At 52.7% G+C, this 16,090-nt stretch overlaps 1 protein-coding gene across 7 annotated transcripts in view; it reads right to left on the reverse strand.

Annotated features, from left to right (window-relative positions):
- Positions 1-16,090, reverse strand: part of URB2 (URB2 ribosome biogenesis homolog) — a 38,124-nt gene that overhangs the window by 20,410 nt on the left and 1,624 nt on the right. For 6 of the 7 annotated variants that reach the window (XM_019941606.3, XM_019941604.3, XM_019941605.3 and 3 more), the window contains exons 2-7: positions 15,342-15,480; positions 13,817-13,993; positions 8,792-12,098; positions 4,797-4,957; positions 3,096-3,206; positions 1,057-1,299 (exon numbers count right to left, since the gene is read on the reverse strand). In XM_019941606.3, coding sequence (XP_019797165.2) covers positions 1,057-1,299; positions 3,096-3,206; positions 4,797-4,957; positions 8,792-12,098; positions 13,817-13,993; positions 15,342-15,467 — 4,125 coding nt within the window. In that variant the 5' untranslated portion in view covers positions 15,468-15,480. Of the gene's footprint in view, positions 1-1,056; positions 1,300-3,095; positions 3,207-4,796; positions 4,958-8,791; positions 12,099-13,816; positions 14,010-15,341; positions 15,481-16,090 lie in introns of all 7 variants that reach the window. The other variant, XM_019941607.3, reaches the window with a different exon arrangement.

Here is a 16,090-nt window from a genome sequence, read left to right on the forward strand (position 1 = left end):
TCTTTACTGCAATACCGTGTCATTATCCTTGTCAATTCTCTCCTTTCATTAAATGGTCTAATTCTGCTCAATGGTCATTCCTCACTGGTTTTGCAGGAGATGCACACAGTTTTCCAACGTCACTTTCCTCAACTGCATGAAATCCTGAATCTTTTGCAAGATCTGCGGTGTCAGTTTGTAATTGATTGGTGTTGCATTTACATTCTACGGTCACACAAAAATCTAAGAATCAGCAGAGCTCTAACAAAGAGCCTCCCAAGATAGGCAGGGCCGAAGGCGATTCTTAAGTGGGGAGGACACTGGATGGAATGCTTAGTTTACCAGAGAATAAATTTTTTAAAAACTGCACTGCTGGCAGGTCTCCAACCGTAGAACATCAAAACACTTAAAAAATATTTGAACGTGCCTACGTATATGTGTATCTGTCCTATTTATAAGTTCCCACGCTTCCCACGTAGAGCAGAGGCACAAATGAACACCAGCCAAGGAAATCCAGTCTTGTAGCTAAAATTCAGACTCAGCTGGGTGACACTGGTCAAATCATTCAGCAGCTCTGAGCGTTGGTTTCTCTACCAATGAAATGGGATTGCCACCGACTACACGGACTTGCTGTAGGGGTGAAAGGAGACACACAGCAAACGTTCAATAAATGGTGGCTAAACTGGAATCTCTTCTACGGGGCGTTTGCTCCTAGTCTCATTTTATTTAAAAAGCAGCACACTGTAAGACCGGAACTCAGGATGGCTCACTCCCTACATGCAACTGAATTATAAACCCGAGAGATCTACGCCAGTGAGTGACATTTAAATATATGATCTGCAAAAACAGAATAATTTCTAATGGGCTTCCAGAAACACCCAGGACACAGGCATGTTCCAAGTGTCAGGTCCAATACAGCCTGATGTGAAGGTCACATACTTCTGTGCTTGAGAAGCCGCCTGGGCCCTAGAAATTACTCGAAGCCGGAAGTTTGTTCCGCAAACCACTGTCCTTCCCACGCCGCCGCTCTTCTCGAGGATGCGTTTCCCTGCCCAGCGGGCGCCCTGTCCTCCTCACCTTCGGGTGACACTGCAGGATTGAGAAGAGCACGTTGTGGACCCGCGGGAAGATGTGCCCATACTCGGGGGGCCTCAGGGCATCCAAGGGCACGGCCAGCAGGACGCCGAAGGCCAGGCCAACGTGGTGCGGGTTGCCGATGGCCCCCTCCCCCTGCCTCAGCAGCTCAGCCAGGACGTCCAAGATGGGCCCCACCAGTGCCGGCGCCACGGGCTGTTCCCGACAAGCCTCTCGGGTCTGCAGCTACAGGGCGAGGAACGAGGGACAGAAGATGAAGGCGATTCTCCGGAGAAACAGCCCCAAACCCAAAATGACCGAGGGAAGAACGTCCAGACCCCAAAGTGACCCGAGTGGTCACTGGGCAGTTCAGAGAGACAAGGAGACCAGCGTTCAACCCCCTGGGCGGCACCTACAAGGGACGTGGCCGTCTCGGTCCACACCCTCTGACGGATGCGCCTACCACGAAGAGAAGTAATTTCTCATAGAAGAGTTGATTCATCTACTTTCTCAGAATAAAAAAACTTCACATCACACACATAACAATATTCTCCCAAAAAGATCCTTGTTCTAAAATGTCTATAATTCAACTCCATCTGTTACATTTCATAAAGGACAGCTCTAGTTCAAGACAGTCAATTATTGTTCTAAAGAATACAGAGCAGAGACTGAAGTTGAGGGGTGGCCCGAAGTCTTACCTGGGTACCCTGCGCGAGCCCACCTGTGACAGCCCTCCTCACACGGCCAGCTGTAAACAGCACCCCAGCTGAGGCCGTCTGGGGCCTCTCACAGTGATCATCTTTCCTGGGTGCCCTGGCTGTGCTGACGCTGTGCTATCCCCTTTAGAGTGACCTAAACGCCTAGCCTGGTGTTTATATCCACGTGGCCCTACTATGCGCTCGGCCAACACTGACCAGGCACTGCCCTGGGCCCTGTTCCCCCCTCCCCCCCTTCTTCCTGATGTTCCCCCTACATACACCTAAGTACAAATGGGCTTCGTCCACTAATGCAGATTCCCAGGGAAACAACAAAGCAACAAAACAAAAGATCAGAGAAGAAAGCAATGTCTATTCTCTAGACCCTTTTGCCCTGAGAATATGCTAACCCAAGGCAATGCTCTCACGTAGCACAAGCTATAATCAGGGTTGATAATGATGGTCAAATAGGCACTGCTCTTCCGAACCCAAGTCTGGGAATACTGACACCAGACATTTTTTTTTTTTTTTTCCTTTGCGGTACGTGGGCCTCTCACTGTTGTGGCCTCTCCCGTTGCGGAGCACAGGCTCCGGACGCGCAGGCTCAGCGGCCATGGCTCACGGGCCCAGCTGCTCCGCGGCACGTGGGATCTTCCCAGACCGGGGCACGAACCTGTGTCCCCTGCATTGGCAGGTGGACCCTCAACCACTGCGCCACCAGGGAAGCCCCCCCTCCACTTTCTTTTTTTTTTTTTGACACCAGACTCTTTTGAGAGCAGGAACACAGACAGCGCCCACCGGAACCAGGCTTTTGTTCTAATGAAACAAAAAGTCATGTGACTACTGTGTATGTTCACATGTACCAAAATTTAACGTCTGCATGGGATTAACAATCGTCTATCTGCAACATTACTATCCTAGTCTAGACCCATTTTTTTCCTCACTGAATCGTCACTTAAACACACATATTCCTACACGCGAATGAATGCACTAAACTGCCCACAGAATTTCGTGTGGACACAGAGAGGCCCGGGACTCCTTCTCCTGTCACCTAATTTAAATGGAAGCCTCCTGTGGGCACCATGTTCCTTCCATTACGGACCACGAATGCTTTCTGACGCCCAAGGGCCTTCACATCACATCTACTGATGACACTACGTGTGCAACCAGACAGAGGTGCTGCCTGGACACCCAGACAGAAAAGCAATGTGGTTACAGCCGTCTTCAGGACACGGCCCCGGAAACACACTCTGCATAATAAAACCAGAGCGTGACAGAAGCAGAAGCGCCGCCCCGTCTGCACGTGAAAGGCAGGGGCAGGGGGACGCACGACCCAGAGGTACTCACCATTAGAGCCATGACCATCTGTGGGCACGCACGCCAGAACAAACTGGCCTTCTCGCCACCAAACGGGCAGTTCAAGAGCAACTTGACCAACGTCACAGCCGACAAAACAGCCTAGGGGACAAGGGAAAACACTCAGCAGTAGGAGGAACCAGCTCTCTCGGGAAGCCCAGCTCGGGAAGCAGGCTGGTCAATGGTGCTGTGACAAAGCAGAGCCCATTAGAGCCCTGTGCTGGGGCAGGGACGAGACCCAGCTTGAGTCAAGTGCTGAGCGTGGTGCCCTTCCCGTCACCTGCGGGAAGAAATGAACAAGGTGAGCAGACTGCGGCAAAGGAAGGGCCTTCTCTGTAGCGTCTCACTAAACCGAACACGTAAACGTGCCAGGACAGTGAAACACAGGAGGCCACGGCGATCTTATCAGAGGCCCGTCTCGTCAAAGTGGCGTCGGAAGAGGAGGCCGCTGTAACTCACCCGCGAGAACGGCACGTGCCTAGGGGTGAAAGGAAACACGGACAACGTGCGACAAGTAGACCAGGTGCCGGGATGACAGGTGACGGTTTCCGACCATGGGAAGGGAGGGGAAGGGACTCAGTGACCCGTGCTGGGCATCTCTCAGCATCCGCTTCAACCATCGGCCCCTTCCTCCTGCCCCTAACGCTGCAGAGCCCACACCACGAAATCCTGGCTTCTGCCCTTTGCTCCCTCTGACCACAACCCACCCCCACCCGGCCTGAGCTCCGTGTGTCTCCCCACTGAGGGTCTGCTGGCTGGCGCCCCCATCCCCCATCTCCTGGCACTCACCTGTGCTCACTGCGCTGTGCACGTACTATCCCCTCCCTGTCTCCATAGCAACGCCCCCCAGCCCCACCCAAAGCCTCTCCACCTCTGACCTCAGCTCAGCCTCACCTCCTCCACGACTCTCCTCTGACCATCTGACGGGCTTACGTAGAAGTTTATGGTTTGTCTCCCCTGGCTTGCTGAAGGGAAGCCCAGAGGCCTTCTCAAAGCTGAGCCCATCGTGCTGCACACGCACGGTGAAAACTTCCAGAGGGAGGAGGGTGGCAGCAGAGATGGGCCTCGTGTTCACACAGAGGAGATGTAAGTCCTCCCTGCTGCCCCCAATCTGCTCTCTCCAGCTCTCCTCCCACCCAAAGCAAAACCCAGCTCCTGGGTGCCAATTATTACCAGCAGTCAAGAAGCCACTCATACGGCAGAGAAAGCTCAGAACCAAAAGGCCTGGGCCGCCACCCTGGGCCCAGACAGTGAGCTCCCAGCCTTCCTCTGCCTGTGCGAGCAGGGACAGCCTCTGGCCGGTCCGGCACTCAGGGTCGTTCAGGGGACCAAACTCGAGCATATCAGCTCCGCGCAGAGCCTCCCAGACACACAGGCCTAGTGGGAGTGAGGGGCTTTGTTAGCAACTACCAGACAGACTAGGGGGCTAAGGACCAAAGGGCAGCTCGTCACCCTGAAAGAGCCTCAAATGGGACCCAGGCTATGTGACCAAACCAAGTAAAAGCAGAAGTACGATGTGAGAGGTCTCACACAATGGATGTGAATGGAACTTTTTACGGGTCAGTATACAAGTACGGATTGACTTTGCACATTTGTTTAGTTTCAGCGCTGACACCGCATTGCAAGTAACTTTTCCCGTTGAAGCCCATATCACTTACGTGCTGCCGCGCAAGAGAGAAAGGAGCAACCCACCTGCAGATCTGCTCTCCACGTGTTACTGACGTCCAGTCCCTGGAGGATACTCTGCAGGGCCATCCGGAAGTCCTCTGTCGTCCCAACCTCTAACATTTGGGTGAACAAGGCTCCCAAATGAGGCTCTATCTCCTCAACTACCTGAACCGGAATCGCAGGATCTGCGAGGAAAACAAAACTGCTGTGATAGACAAGGGGCAGGTGAAATGGTGCACAGCTGCTAAAGGTCAGCATCTCAGGGACGCAGGAACGGTCACGGTGCAGGTCAAAACTGCAGGGCACATGCACAGCATGACACCACCCCCTCACACCCAGCACCTGTGCCCTGCCCATGGCATCTGTGCCCTGCCTGCAGTACCTGTACCCTGCCCGCAGTACCTGTGCCCTGCCCGCAGTACCTGTACCCTGCCTGCAGCACCTGTGCCCTGCCCGCAGCACCTGTACCCTGCCCGCAGCACCTGTACCCTGCCTGCAGCACCTGTGCCCTGCACCCGTCACCTGTGCCCTGCACCCGTCACCTGTGCCCTGCCCACGGCACCTGTGCATTGCACCCGGCACCTGTGCCCTGCACCCGGCACCTGTGCCCTGCCCACGGCACCTGTGCCCTGCACTCGGCACCTGTGCCCTGCCCATGGCACCTGTGCCCTGCCTGCAGTACCTGTACCCTGCCTGCAGCACCTGTGCCCTGCCTGCAGCACCTCTACCCTGCCCGCAGCACCTGTACCCTGCCTGCAGCACCTCTACCCTGCCCATGGCACCTGTGCACTGCATCCGGCACCTGTGCCCTGCACCCGTCACCTGTGCCCTGCCCACGGCACCTGTGCCCTGCACCCGGCACCTGTGCCTTGCCCACGGCACCTGTGCCCTGCACCCGGCACCTGTGCCCTGCCCATGGCACCTGTGCCCTGCCACGGTACCTGTGCCCTGCACCCGGCACCTGTGCCCTGCCCGCGGTACTTGTGCCCTGCCCGCGGCACGTGTGCCCTGCCCGCGGCACCGGTGCCCTGCCCGCGGCACATGTGCCCTGCACCCGGCACCTGTGCCCTGCCCGCGGTACCTGTGCCCTGCCCGCGGCACGTGTGCCCTGCCCACGGCACCGGTGCCCTGCCCGCGGCACATGTGCCCTGCCCACAGTACCTGTGCCCTGCCCGCGGTACCTGTGCCACCTGTGCCCTGCCCATGGTACCTGTGCCCTGCCCGTGGCACCTGTGCCCTGCACCCGGCACCTGTGCCCTGCCCATGCACCTGTGCCCTGCACCCGGCACCTGTGCCCTGCCCACGCACCTGTGCCCTGCCCATGGCACCTGTGCCCTGCACCCGGCACCTGTGCCCTGCCCACAGTACCTGTGCCCTACCCGCGGTACCTGTGCCACCTGTGCCCTGCCCACGGTACCTGTGCCCTGCCCACGGCACCTGTGCCCTGCACCCAGCACCTGTGCCCTGCCCACGGCACCTGTGCCCTGCACCCGGCACCTGTGCCCTGCCCACGGCACCTGTGCCCTGCACCCAGCCCGGAGAAAAGCCCGAGAGAATGAGGAGGAAGATGATGTTCAGCTGGGCTTGTCTCTGGACCATGAGAGACAGGTGACCGGCACTTTCTTTATACTCTTTTTCTACTTTGCTTATATTCTTTTATAAAATCAATAGGGGCACAGGGGTGGGGTGGTGCTTTAACACAGACGGGGATGTTGAAGAGATGGAAAGAACCCCAAGCTTGTGGGGACTGCCCGCTGCAGTCACCCAGTTGTTCCCACTTAATGCAGGACAGTCTTCTGAAGTAAACCCAGTGTCCCCAGGTTTCATCAGAGAGCCCACGGTTAGGGAGTTCAAGGCCCTTTACAATCTGACTCCAGAGTAACTTTCCAGCCCCGTTCCAGCCAGCAGACTATCCCACACTGCAGAAGACACTCCTACGCCCCAGTCTTTGCTTACAGGGGGTGGGCGGGACCAAGGCTTCAAGAGAGAACATCTAGGTCCAAGTGTTCCACAAACTTAAGATCCTGGATGCAGGACCTCTCTGGGCCTCAATTTGCTCATCCGTGAAATGGGTAGAACAGCACCAACTCTTGCGGTTGGCAAATCAAAGAAAGGGCACCGCAGACTCCCATCCCTGGGAGGCTGAGTGTCGGCACTGCCACCTTCCCCGCCCTCCCTTCACCCACCTCCCATGGCGGAGGCCTCGCCTGCCTGCACAATCCACCGCTCTGGTCATTTCAGAGCCTTTCCTCACCCTGTGACTCAGGTAACTTGTGTGAACGTCTGTTTACTGAATTAGACAAGGCAAAATCAACAGCTCAGTCATCGCCAGAGGAGGACACAGTTCCACATGTATATGAAGCATTTTTAAAACGGGTGGGTTCTTATAACTGAACTGAGGCAGCTGATTCTCCTGTCAGAGAGCATTTCTTAAAAATGCTCATTTTTCTGAGCTGAAACCTACCTGAATCACCCCCGAGGACCCAGGTGGTCACCTTAACCCTCCCTCTCCCAGCCCAAAGCCTTGGGCCACTCCCCCCTTGGCCTTTGCTCCAGACCTCCCACCACCCTGGTCCCTTCTCTAGGCCCAGTCTAGCAGCTCAGGTGCCTGAGGCCTGGGCCCTGGGGCAGTGCTCAGGCCTGTGATCTGGGGAAGCAGTGGGGTGGCTGGCCTCACTCCCGACCGCGGCTCTGCCCCCAAAGTCAAAGGTACCAGCAGTCCAAGGACACACAGTTAGGACTTAGGGGCCACCTCCATTTCAGGGATAAAGGCGGACACTGCGTTCTGCAGGGAGTTGCAGGGATAAAGGGGAACACTGCATTCTGTCTAACGAAGGGGCAGGAGAGTCAGAGCTTCGGACCACCGGGGGCCATATCTTAGGACGTTCGTTTAGAATGCTCTAACCAGTGTTAACAGAGGACTGAATTTCAGCCCCCGTTACTAAGGTGACACCGTTCCCTAAGACAGCAGCTGACAGGGTGAGACAGAACACGTGAGACCGAAGCCTTTCAGTCAATCCACAACCAGGGCAGATCAGAAAGGGGGGCAGCAGAGTGTCCTTCAGGTTACAGCACCCCAGCCCTGGCCTTGGCCCAGGCGGCCTTGCTTCCTACAGGGCCCAGAGAACACCTGTGTGTGCTGTGATGGCTGGGCTAGGCTGGCAGACTCCCCAGCCCCACCTCAGAGGCCTACCCTAGCTAGCCTCCACCTCAGTACCAGCCAAACAAGAAGAAAATGGACCCACGCCAACTGGGAACAGTGCCACCCTGATGAGCTCAAGTTAGGGACGGACCCTAGCCTGCCAACCTCTGACCTCGGGGACAGCAGGTAGTGACTGTCCTGCTGGAGAGAATGAAGACACCGGCTGGGTTTTCAGTCCTGATTAGCTGCCCTGCAAGGGTGACATCCGACTACAACACTGCGATGACATCACAGGCTGAGCCTCTGTCCAATCAGCACCCACAGCCCCACGACGCCCGGTACCACTCTGAGACCTGCGGGACGATGTCCTACCCTCAAGGAATTTTATAAGGTTCCCTATAAATTAAGTCACTTGGAGTTTTGAAAAGTTGGCAGATTTTATCTTTCTGAAGTCCACTGACGGCGCTGAAGATCTGATACTGAAGGGCCTACGAATAAAGATGAAACTGTCTATGTTGACCTCTGGGGCCAGGACAGAAAAAGGCTAAAACAGAGAAGAGTGGTTCAAAACTATAAACTAGAACAATCTCCAAAATAAGTGAAAAACTGAAGTGCAAAACAATATACCTAGAAGGCTGCTGTCTGTCTAAAAAGCAGGTAAAACAACTGTGAAGGTAACTGCTTACAGGTGCAGAGAAGGCAGACACCAGAAACGAACTCCGGGGAGGGAGAGTTTCTCCCAGGTCGTCGTGTGGTACCTTCGGAAATGCAGACCTGCTTCAAAAAGGAGAGGGGGAGCAACTCACCTGGCTGCCGCTTAGCGACCTCTCACCAAAAGCTCTACGGTACAGAACTAGCTCAAGAGAAAACGTCTCACCTGCAAGGACTTTTCTCACAGATTGAAACACAGAGGTAAACACAGACTCCTTCTGGGGGTGCAGTTCTGGGGCTAAAAAGAACAGAGTCAAAAACTGCACAGCTGCCTGGAGAGATGGGGTGTCTCCTGCTAGATCCGGCAACTCCGACAGGATCTGAGAGTAGACAGCCTGGTAGAGGGCGGCATGGGGCAGCAGCACGTGGTCCGTCCCGCCGTGCCCAGAGCACAGGGCCACATCGGCCTCCAAGAGCGAGGCGACCGACGAGAGGACGGGCGGCGGGAGGCGGCAGCCCCGGGCCCCGCGGGCAGTGCAGAGCTGGAGCACGGCCCCCGCCTGTACCACAGCCGCCTGCAACAGCTCACGCGGTGCTTCCAGAGCCTCGTGCTGCTCCTGCTCCTTGACCAAAGGCCCCAGCGCCTGGCACAGCTTGGTTAAGGACACCAGAAGGAGCTGCTGGCCCAGAGGTGTCTGATCTTCCGACCGTGTGCCTGGAGCTGCTTGAGGGCGCAGCTGGGAACTCGAGAGGAACGCAAGGATTTTCCCAAAATTGAGCTCCGGGCTGAGCTTCCTCTGGAGGAGCACCTGCAGTGGCTGTTCTAAGAACGTCCCCACCACCTGGAGGAATTCCAGCCAAGAGGGGTCGTCCATGTCCACAAGAAACCTCCTACTGGCTTTGAACAAGGAGGTCAGCGTGATCTCAAAGATATCGCTAACGTACATGACCCTGAGCACCGACTGGGCGCTCTTCCCTCTCTGCAGGTAACCGAGAAGCCGGTAGCACGTCATCAAGAACCTGAGGGTCAGCGAGGGGGAGCAAGAACTGCCCAGCACGGTGCCGGCCAGGGACAGCAGCAGGAGAACACAATGCACGTGGCAGGGGGGCGGGAGGCTGTCCAGCTGCAGAGCAGAAAGAACCTCCAAAAGCCGAAGAATGCTCTCCAGCTGCTCTCCCTCCAGCTGGACGGGGGAGTCACCCCTGGCCAAGGAGAGTAAGTTTTGGGCGATTTCTCCCCTTGGCTCTACACCTTCCGACCCGACCTTTGGAAATCTGCTTTCCCCGTGAGCCACGACCGCATAATCCCCTTCAAAAAGCCAGGGCAGCTGCTGGCGGAGAAGAGCAGGGCCCCCCTGGGCGCCAGCACACAGGATGCCAGCGCAGCTCGCAGTCACGCGCAGTAAGAGCGCAGAGTGGAGGGACTGCATTTCGGGGAGGAGAGGGCTGTGAAGGACGGCCTTCGATATTTCTTCAAGTGTGATGTCTGGCTCCTCCTCCGCCGGGCCTTCCTGGGCTTTGCTCGTTGGCAAAGTTCTCAGCAGGATGTCGGCCAGGTACCGCAGGTCGTCTGGACAAAGATAGGATGCTAAGATCGTGAGATTGGACATGACCAAGTGCCAGTGGGCGACGGGGTAGGTGAGCGCACTCACTGTCCCCACCTGGCCGTCCCAGGAGGCCGTCGTCCCCCGGGTCAGGCTCGCTCTCCCGGAGCCCAGGATGTAGGCGGCATCGCGCCTCAGAGCAAGGAGGGCTTCTTCAGACTGGACGCTCGCTTGCAGCAAGGTGTTTTTCATCCTCTGCAGGTGGAGCTGCTCCAAGCAGTACCTGCCGAGGGAGTTGGACTGAGCCGCAAACTCCTCTATCTCCTTCCACTGCCTGGCCTCCACGCCCGGGAGCAGCGGGGGGAGGCTCGAGGGCTCCGGGGCGGTGCCCGCGAGGGCCCCGGGCTCAGAGCGATACGGGTCGCAGCTCAAGCCCAGCACAGTGTCCACCTGGGCCCAGGTGTGGGCGAGCAGGAGCGCAGAGTCACCGACTCTCTGTTGCCAGGGCTCGGGCACCGAGGGCTGGGGCTTGCAGAGGAGGTCCAGCAGGGGCTTCACGAGGCCCCGCAGCGTCTTGTCCATGGTGCGCCGCGTGCGCCTGACCACGGGCAGGGGCGAGTCGCCATCCAGGCTCCGCGCGTGGACCATGACGCAGTGCAGCAGCGAGCTCAGTGACAGCGACTTCAGGGCCATGTCCATGTCACCCTGCAAATCAGGCAGGACCAGAGACTGGAAGCTCTCCAGGATGAGGGCCCAGACGTCCAGGACCTGGCTCGGGGGCAGATCCGGGAGGCACTCGCGGAGCACAGCAGCGGGGCCCGCAGACAGCACGGGCAGCCTGAGCGCCTCGGCCGCGGGGCGACAGATCACGCCCAGCACCTCCCCGAACAGCCGGGGCACCTGCCGGAGCTTGGCGAACGTCTGGAAGAGTGTACCGATCAGCGCCTCCTGGGCTTTCTGGGTTCGCGACTCTGCGACTTCTGCGTCGATCCAAGCTGAAGCCAACAGGTCGTCCAGGTCTGGCTCCAGAATCAAATGATTCAGAGACAGCAAAGCCTTGAGGCAGCGGAACCAGGCTGGCACGGGGGCCTGTGGGTGGTTTAGCAGCGTCTCGGCCAGACGGCGGTAGAAGCGGAACTGAGTCTCCCCGTGCCGAATCCGGTCAGTGGCAATGTTGTAGATAGTACTACTGGCCACTGAATTTAGCAGCTGTTCCAAGGCCAGGAGTTCCACGGTCCAGTCAGACGCAGACAGGGCTTGCAGCTGCTCCTCCCGCAGGTGGGAAATCCTTAAGCAACCGAACAGCGGAGGGAGCACCTTGAAGCAGAGCAGCTGGTTCCCCTCCTTGAGGTAAGAATCTACAAAGAGCTTGTACAGCAGGGCCACGGAGTTGGCCACCACAGCAGCCTGAAGGGACGGTTCACAGTAGCCGGCATCCACCAGCCTGGCCGTCACGGTGCCCAGGGGCGCTAGGAGATTCTTCATGGCCCCCATCTTCGTGTCACCTTGCTGCTGGTCCAAGAGCTCCTCTTTGTAGGAAGGGAGCAGCTCGGCCTGAAAAGCTCCACCTCGAAGCACGGCCTCGATCTGACTCCTAATGTCCCGGCCTAGCGCCGGCCGCAGCAGGTCCTGGCCAGCCTGGGTCCACGTGCCTGCCAAGAGTAAGTGTCTCAGGACCAGGCAGGGCTGGAGCAAGTGTGTGGTCACCTCCCCAAAGGTGCGTCTCGGGTTGACCTGCTGCCGCTGAATCGAGAGGTAAAGGCCGAGGGCCAGGTGAAGAACCTCGAACAACTGGGGCATCACGGCTCCCGGCTGCCTACAGGCCAACCAGCACAGCTGGCTCAGCAGGTCGACCGTCAGCTCCTGCCTGGCCGTGTAGATGACAGCAAGGGCGGGTGTCGAGAGGATACCCTGGCAGCAGCTCAGCACAACACAGATGCTCCTCTGAGATCCCAAGAGAGCAAACTCGGCCATTCTCTCATTGATGATCTGACCATTAAGAAAAAAAGAAAACTCATCACTGACCCTAAACCCACACGTACACACAAAAAATACAACACAATCAGTGAACTCACTCCTTGCCCTCATCTGAATGAGAGAAATGCCCAGATTCGCACATCTAAATGAACTTGGCATTTCCTTAGCGCACCAAAGGAAGGCAGAGGACCTGTCTTAACTCCTACACACATCCATCTGCTACCAGTATAAACTTGGGAAGGGGCTCAGTGCCTTTGTAAATTTGCTGTCCCTTTTTAAAGAGCAGAGTTTTATAAGGCTTAAACTCCTAAGATTTCACTTTTTCTTAGATCCTAAACCTATAATTCAACTTAGATGCTACAGGTAGATGGACAGTGGCCTTGGGTTATGATCCTGTGGTCCAAAACACATTTTTATAATCAGTCATACTGTTTGTATTTAAAAAGCCAAAGCAAAAGGCATTCTTAAAAGAGGAAAGTAAACGCTGCCAGCTACTACTTAACATACAGCAAACCCACAGTCTATTGCTTCCAAAATTCTGAAATTCACAAGCACCAGAAATTATGAGGGCCAGACAGGTTCCAAAGTTCACTTATAGGCTAAGTGACTTGCTCCCAGCCTCACGGCATCTGAGAATCAAATTTATCCTAGGTGTTAAGTTAGCAGTAGCCCAAGGACACAGGTGTGTTTATCTCCATCCGAGTAACTGCTGGCTCTGGAAAAGCCGAAACAAAGATATCACATACTTAAATGCCAGCACACTTACTACAGTGATCTCCAAATTTTTCTGATTATACAACTTTTTCCACACTTATACCCGATAAAGTTATAAATTATATGTATGCACTATAGCACTAGTATCTTATATAATTATAAAGCATACATAGAAATTAAAGTGACTTTTTAAAAAACATATAGAGATGTAAGATTTTCTTCCCACACTCCCAAAGAACCATTCAGAATAACCCACTTTGGTGACCACTGGTCTATCATTTTAAAAAGTGACACAATTTAGAACATAATTTCAAGAACCACTAAAGCCTATGAACCATCAGGCATCAACCATTTAATTCTTCTGTTCCCAGCCTCTACTGCTTTTCTCCTGCGCACACGCTCGTGTGGGTGAGGCTGCAGCGTAGAGCGCGGGCTTTGCCATCAGACAGATGGAGGTTCAAATCCCAGCTCTGCCACTTACTTTCTGTGTGACTTTCGGCAGGTTACCTGGCCCACGCTCAGTACTCCTTATTTGTGCTTTTTATTGTCACTGGCTATTCTCACAGTATTTCAAAATACTCAATACTGACAGTGAAGTTTATAATCCCGACCTGAGACTTCAAAATCACGGAGCCAAAAACCTTTGAGGAAATTCTCATCCAGATTTTGGCCTTTGACCTCCCTCCAGTCCAGCAGAAAGGTGAAAAAAAAAAGTCATAAAGTAGCATCATTTGCTGGCTACCTTTTCCAACTAAAAAGGTAATTAACCACTTTACGAAAAAGTTCTTAGCTTTTCATAATATAAAGTGCTTAGCACGGTGTAGCGCATACAATATGCATTCAATAAATATCAGTCGTTATTATAACTCTAAAAATATTTCTTTCTCCTCCCCTACTTTGATATTGTCTGTATCTTCATATCATTAACCGTAAGACAAATAAGCCTCCAGCATTAACAGGAAATCAATAGAGATACGTGTAACACTTATAGGATAACACAGGAAACTGTTAATTACCTTGAGGAGGGAAATCTGAAGGTTAATTGTCTTTCCATTCTTGAGGAGATTCTGCAATTTTCTGCTATGTAGAATGTTATCCATATAGATCCAAAGCCTTTCGACAATGTCTTCGGTCAGTTCAAGTTTTTTCTTATAAAACGCAACCAACGACTGTCGTGCCCAATCAAGTAATACCTGAATTTGGAATATACTTTAAAAATAAACGAATAACCAAATACAATTGCCAGGGGGGAAAAACTCTCCTTTAAAACTTATCTTTGGTAACATTATATTATATTTTGGTGTCTTAAAATATTTATTATTAAAGAATCAATCAAAAAACTAAGTGTGTCTTCATCTGGGGCCAATAAAAAGTTTCAAGAGAAACCGGTTTCTTCTAACTAATTGCTTCCAAGTTTTACAAGTTAAAAGCACAACAACAATTGCTCAGAATGGCCACAAAAGGAATGACACACAAAAGCAAAAATGCAGAGTCAGAAGACCAGGGTTTGTGTCCTGGCTTCCCGAGTTAACTGCAGCTTCATCCCGAAACCTATTTACCCTGTTCAGAAGACAGAGAGTCTTCTATGAAATGATTCACAAGTGCTGTATTAAAAGGAGGGCTGGACATAAACAGTTTCCATTATTGTGACGTGTTTCCTTATTCATAAACACAAGGAAAAGTGGTGAGGCTTCAGCTCAGGACACCAGAACTGTCAATAACAACACGAATAGTGACAAACGCTAAAAGGAAAAAACTCTCTCTGGAGAAGGGTAGTGGAAACCTTGATGAAATTGCCTGCCACGGCTGCCAGGTCAAACAGACAAAATGATTCTCAGGTGCAGCCAGATTTAGAAACGACTAGCTCTGCTAGTGCTCTACATACTGGACCTCATCATTTCAATGGCTGTAATCCACCTGACACATTTTGTGCTGCTTAATACTAGCAAATGAGTATCTAACTGCATGAGCTCATCATCCCGGTGTCTCCATTGTATTAACTGCTTTTCTTAGTCAGATAAGCTTGAGAAATGTTAACAAAGAGCTATGTCTTTCTTGGTTCCTAATCTGTTTCTAATCTATCGGTTTCTAATCTATTTCCCCTCAGTTTACTACAAATGCTAAAGCTTCCCTACTTCCAGCCTTCGATTCATCAAGTTCCAAAGACGTTTAACAAAGCACCAACAAGAATTGCTTATGGAGCATCACTTAGGATTTACAAACAAATGAAGCTGCCAACAGACTCAGAACTTAACTTCTGTAACCTAAATCCTAATTTGCTCACTGATGCACATATTTAATTCAGAATATAAGAGATGTTTCCAAACATAAACGAAATGCTGAGGTTTTGTAACAGAAAAACTTTGTTAATGTAATACCTAACTACTTACTTTATCTCACTGATAGGACTTTTAACTTTCTAACCATGTTTCCCTTCCCCAACCTTTAATCTTTTTAAATTTTAACTAAATGTCAATATGCAATTTACATAAGTGATCATTAGTTTAGGTTGTAGAAATGTAACTTTCACATTAAACTTACTTGTTCTTTATTTGGAAGAACACACTGATGGGAAATCCAGGCAAAGTGCGCTAGTTTTAGTTTATCTTCCCAGGAAGTTGTCTTGCTTTTAAGTTTTAGAGAAATGCCAGAATAAACAGCGGCCATTGCTGTGCTTTACCTACAATTTAAAGCAATGGAAAAAAATTATATTTTTTTAATATAAAGGACCAGAATATTAAGGTCAAACTTAATAGGCAGCAGAAAATGAACACTATGTACCTTATTGTCTACATAACTTATATTCCTTTAAAAATATTTTTCTAATGAATTAAATACTGTTGGGCAGAAGTTTATACATAAGATGCTTGAGTCCATGAGTTTCTTGGAGGAAATTCAAACAGACGATGGATTACACACACACATACAAGTATTCCTGCTGTGATCAAACATCACATCCTCAGAGGTCAGTGCGCAGGAATTCAATGGAACAAAACCCAAAGTGTTCAAATTACTTGTGAAAAGATTCGTTCACACATGGTTTTAGACTGAAAGAGTTTTTTCTGCAAAAATATTCTAATACATACTATAGAGTATATACTAGGACCCACCCCACTGAACAGTTTAAAAAGATAAATAGGGCTTCCCTGGTGGCGCAGTCGTTGAGAATCTGCCAGCTAATGCAGGGGACACGGGTTCGAGCCCTGGTCTGGGAGGATCCCACATGCCGCGGAGCAACTAGGCCCGTGAGCCACAACTACTGAGCCTGCGCATCTGGAGCCTGTGCTCCG

The sequence above is a fragment of the Tursiops truncatus genome, chromosome 16 (assembly GCF_011762595.2).
Source record: "Tursiops truncatus isolate mTurTru1 chromosome 16, mTurTru1.mat.Y, whole genome shotgun sequence".
NCBI classification, from domain to species: Eukaryota; Metazoa; Chordata; class Mammalia; order Artiodactyla; family Delphinidae; genus Tursiops; species Tursiops truncatus.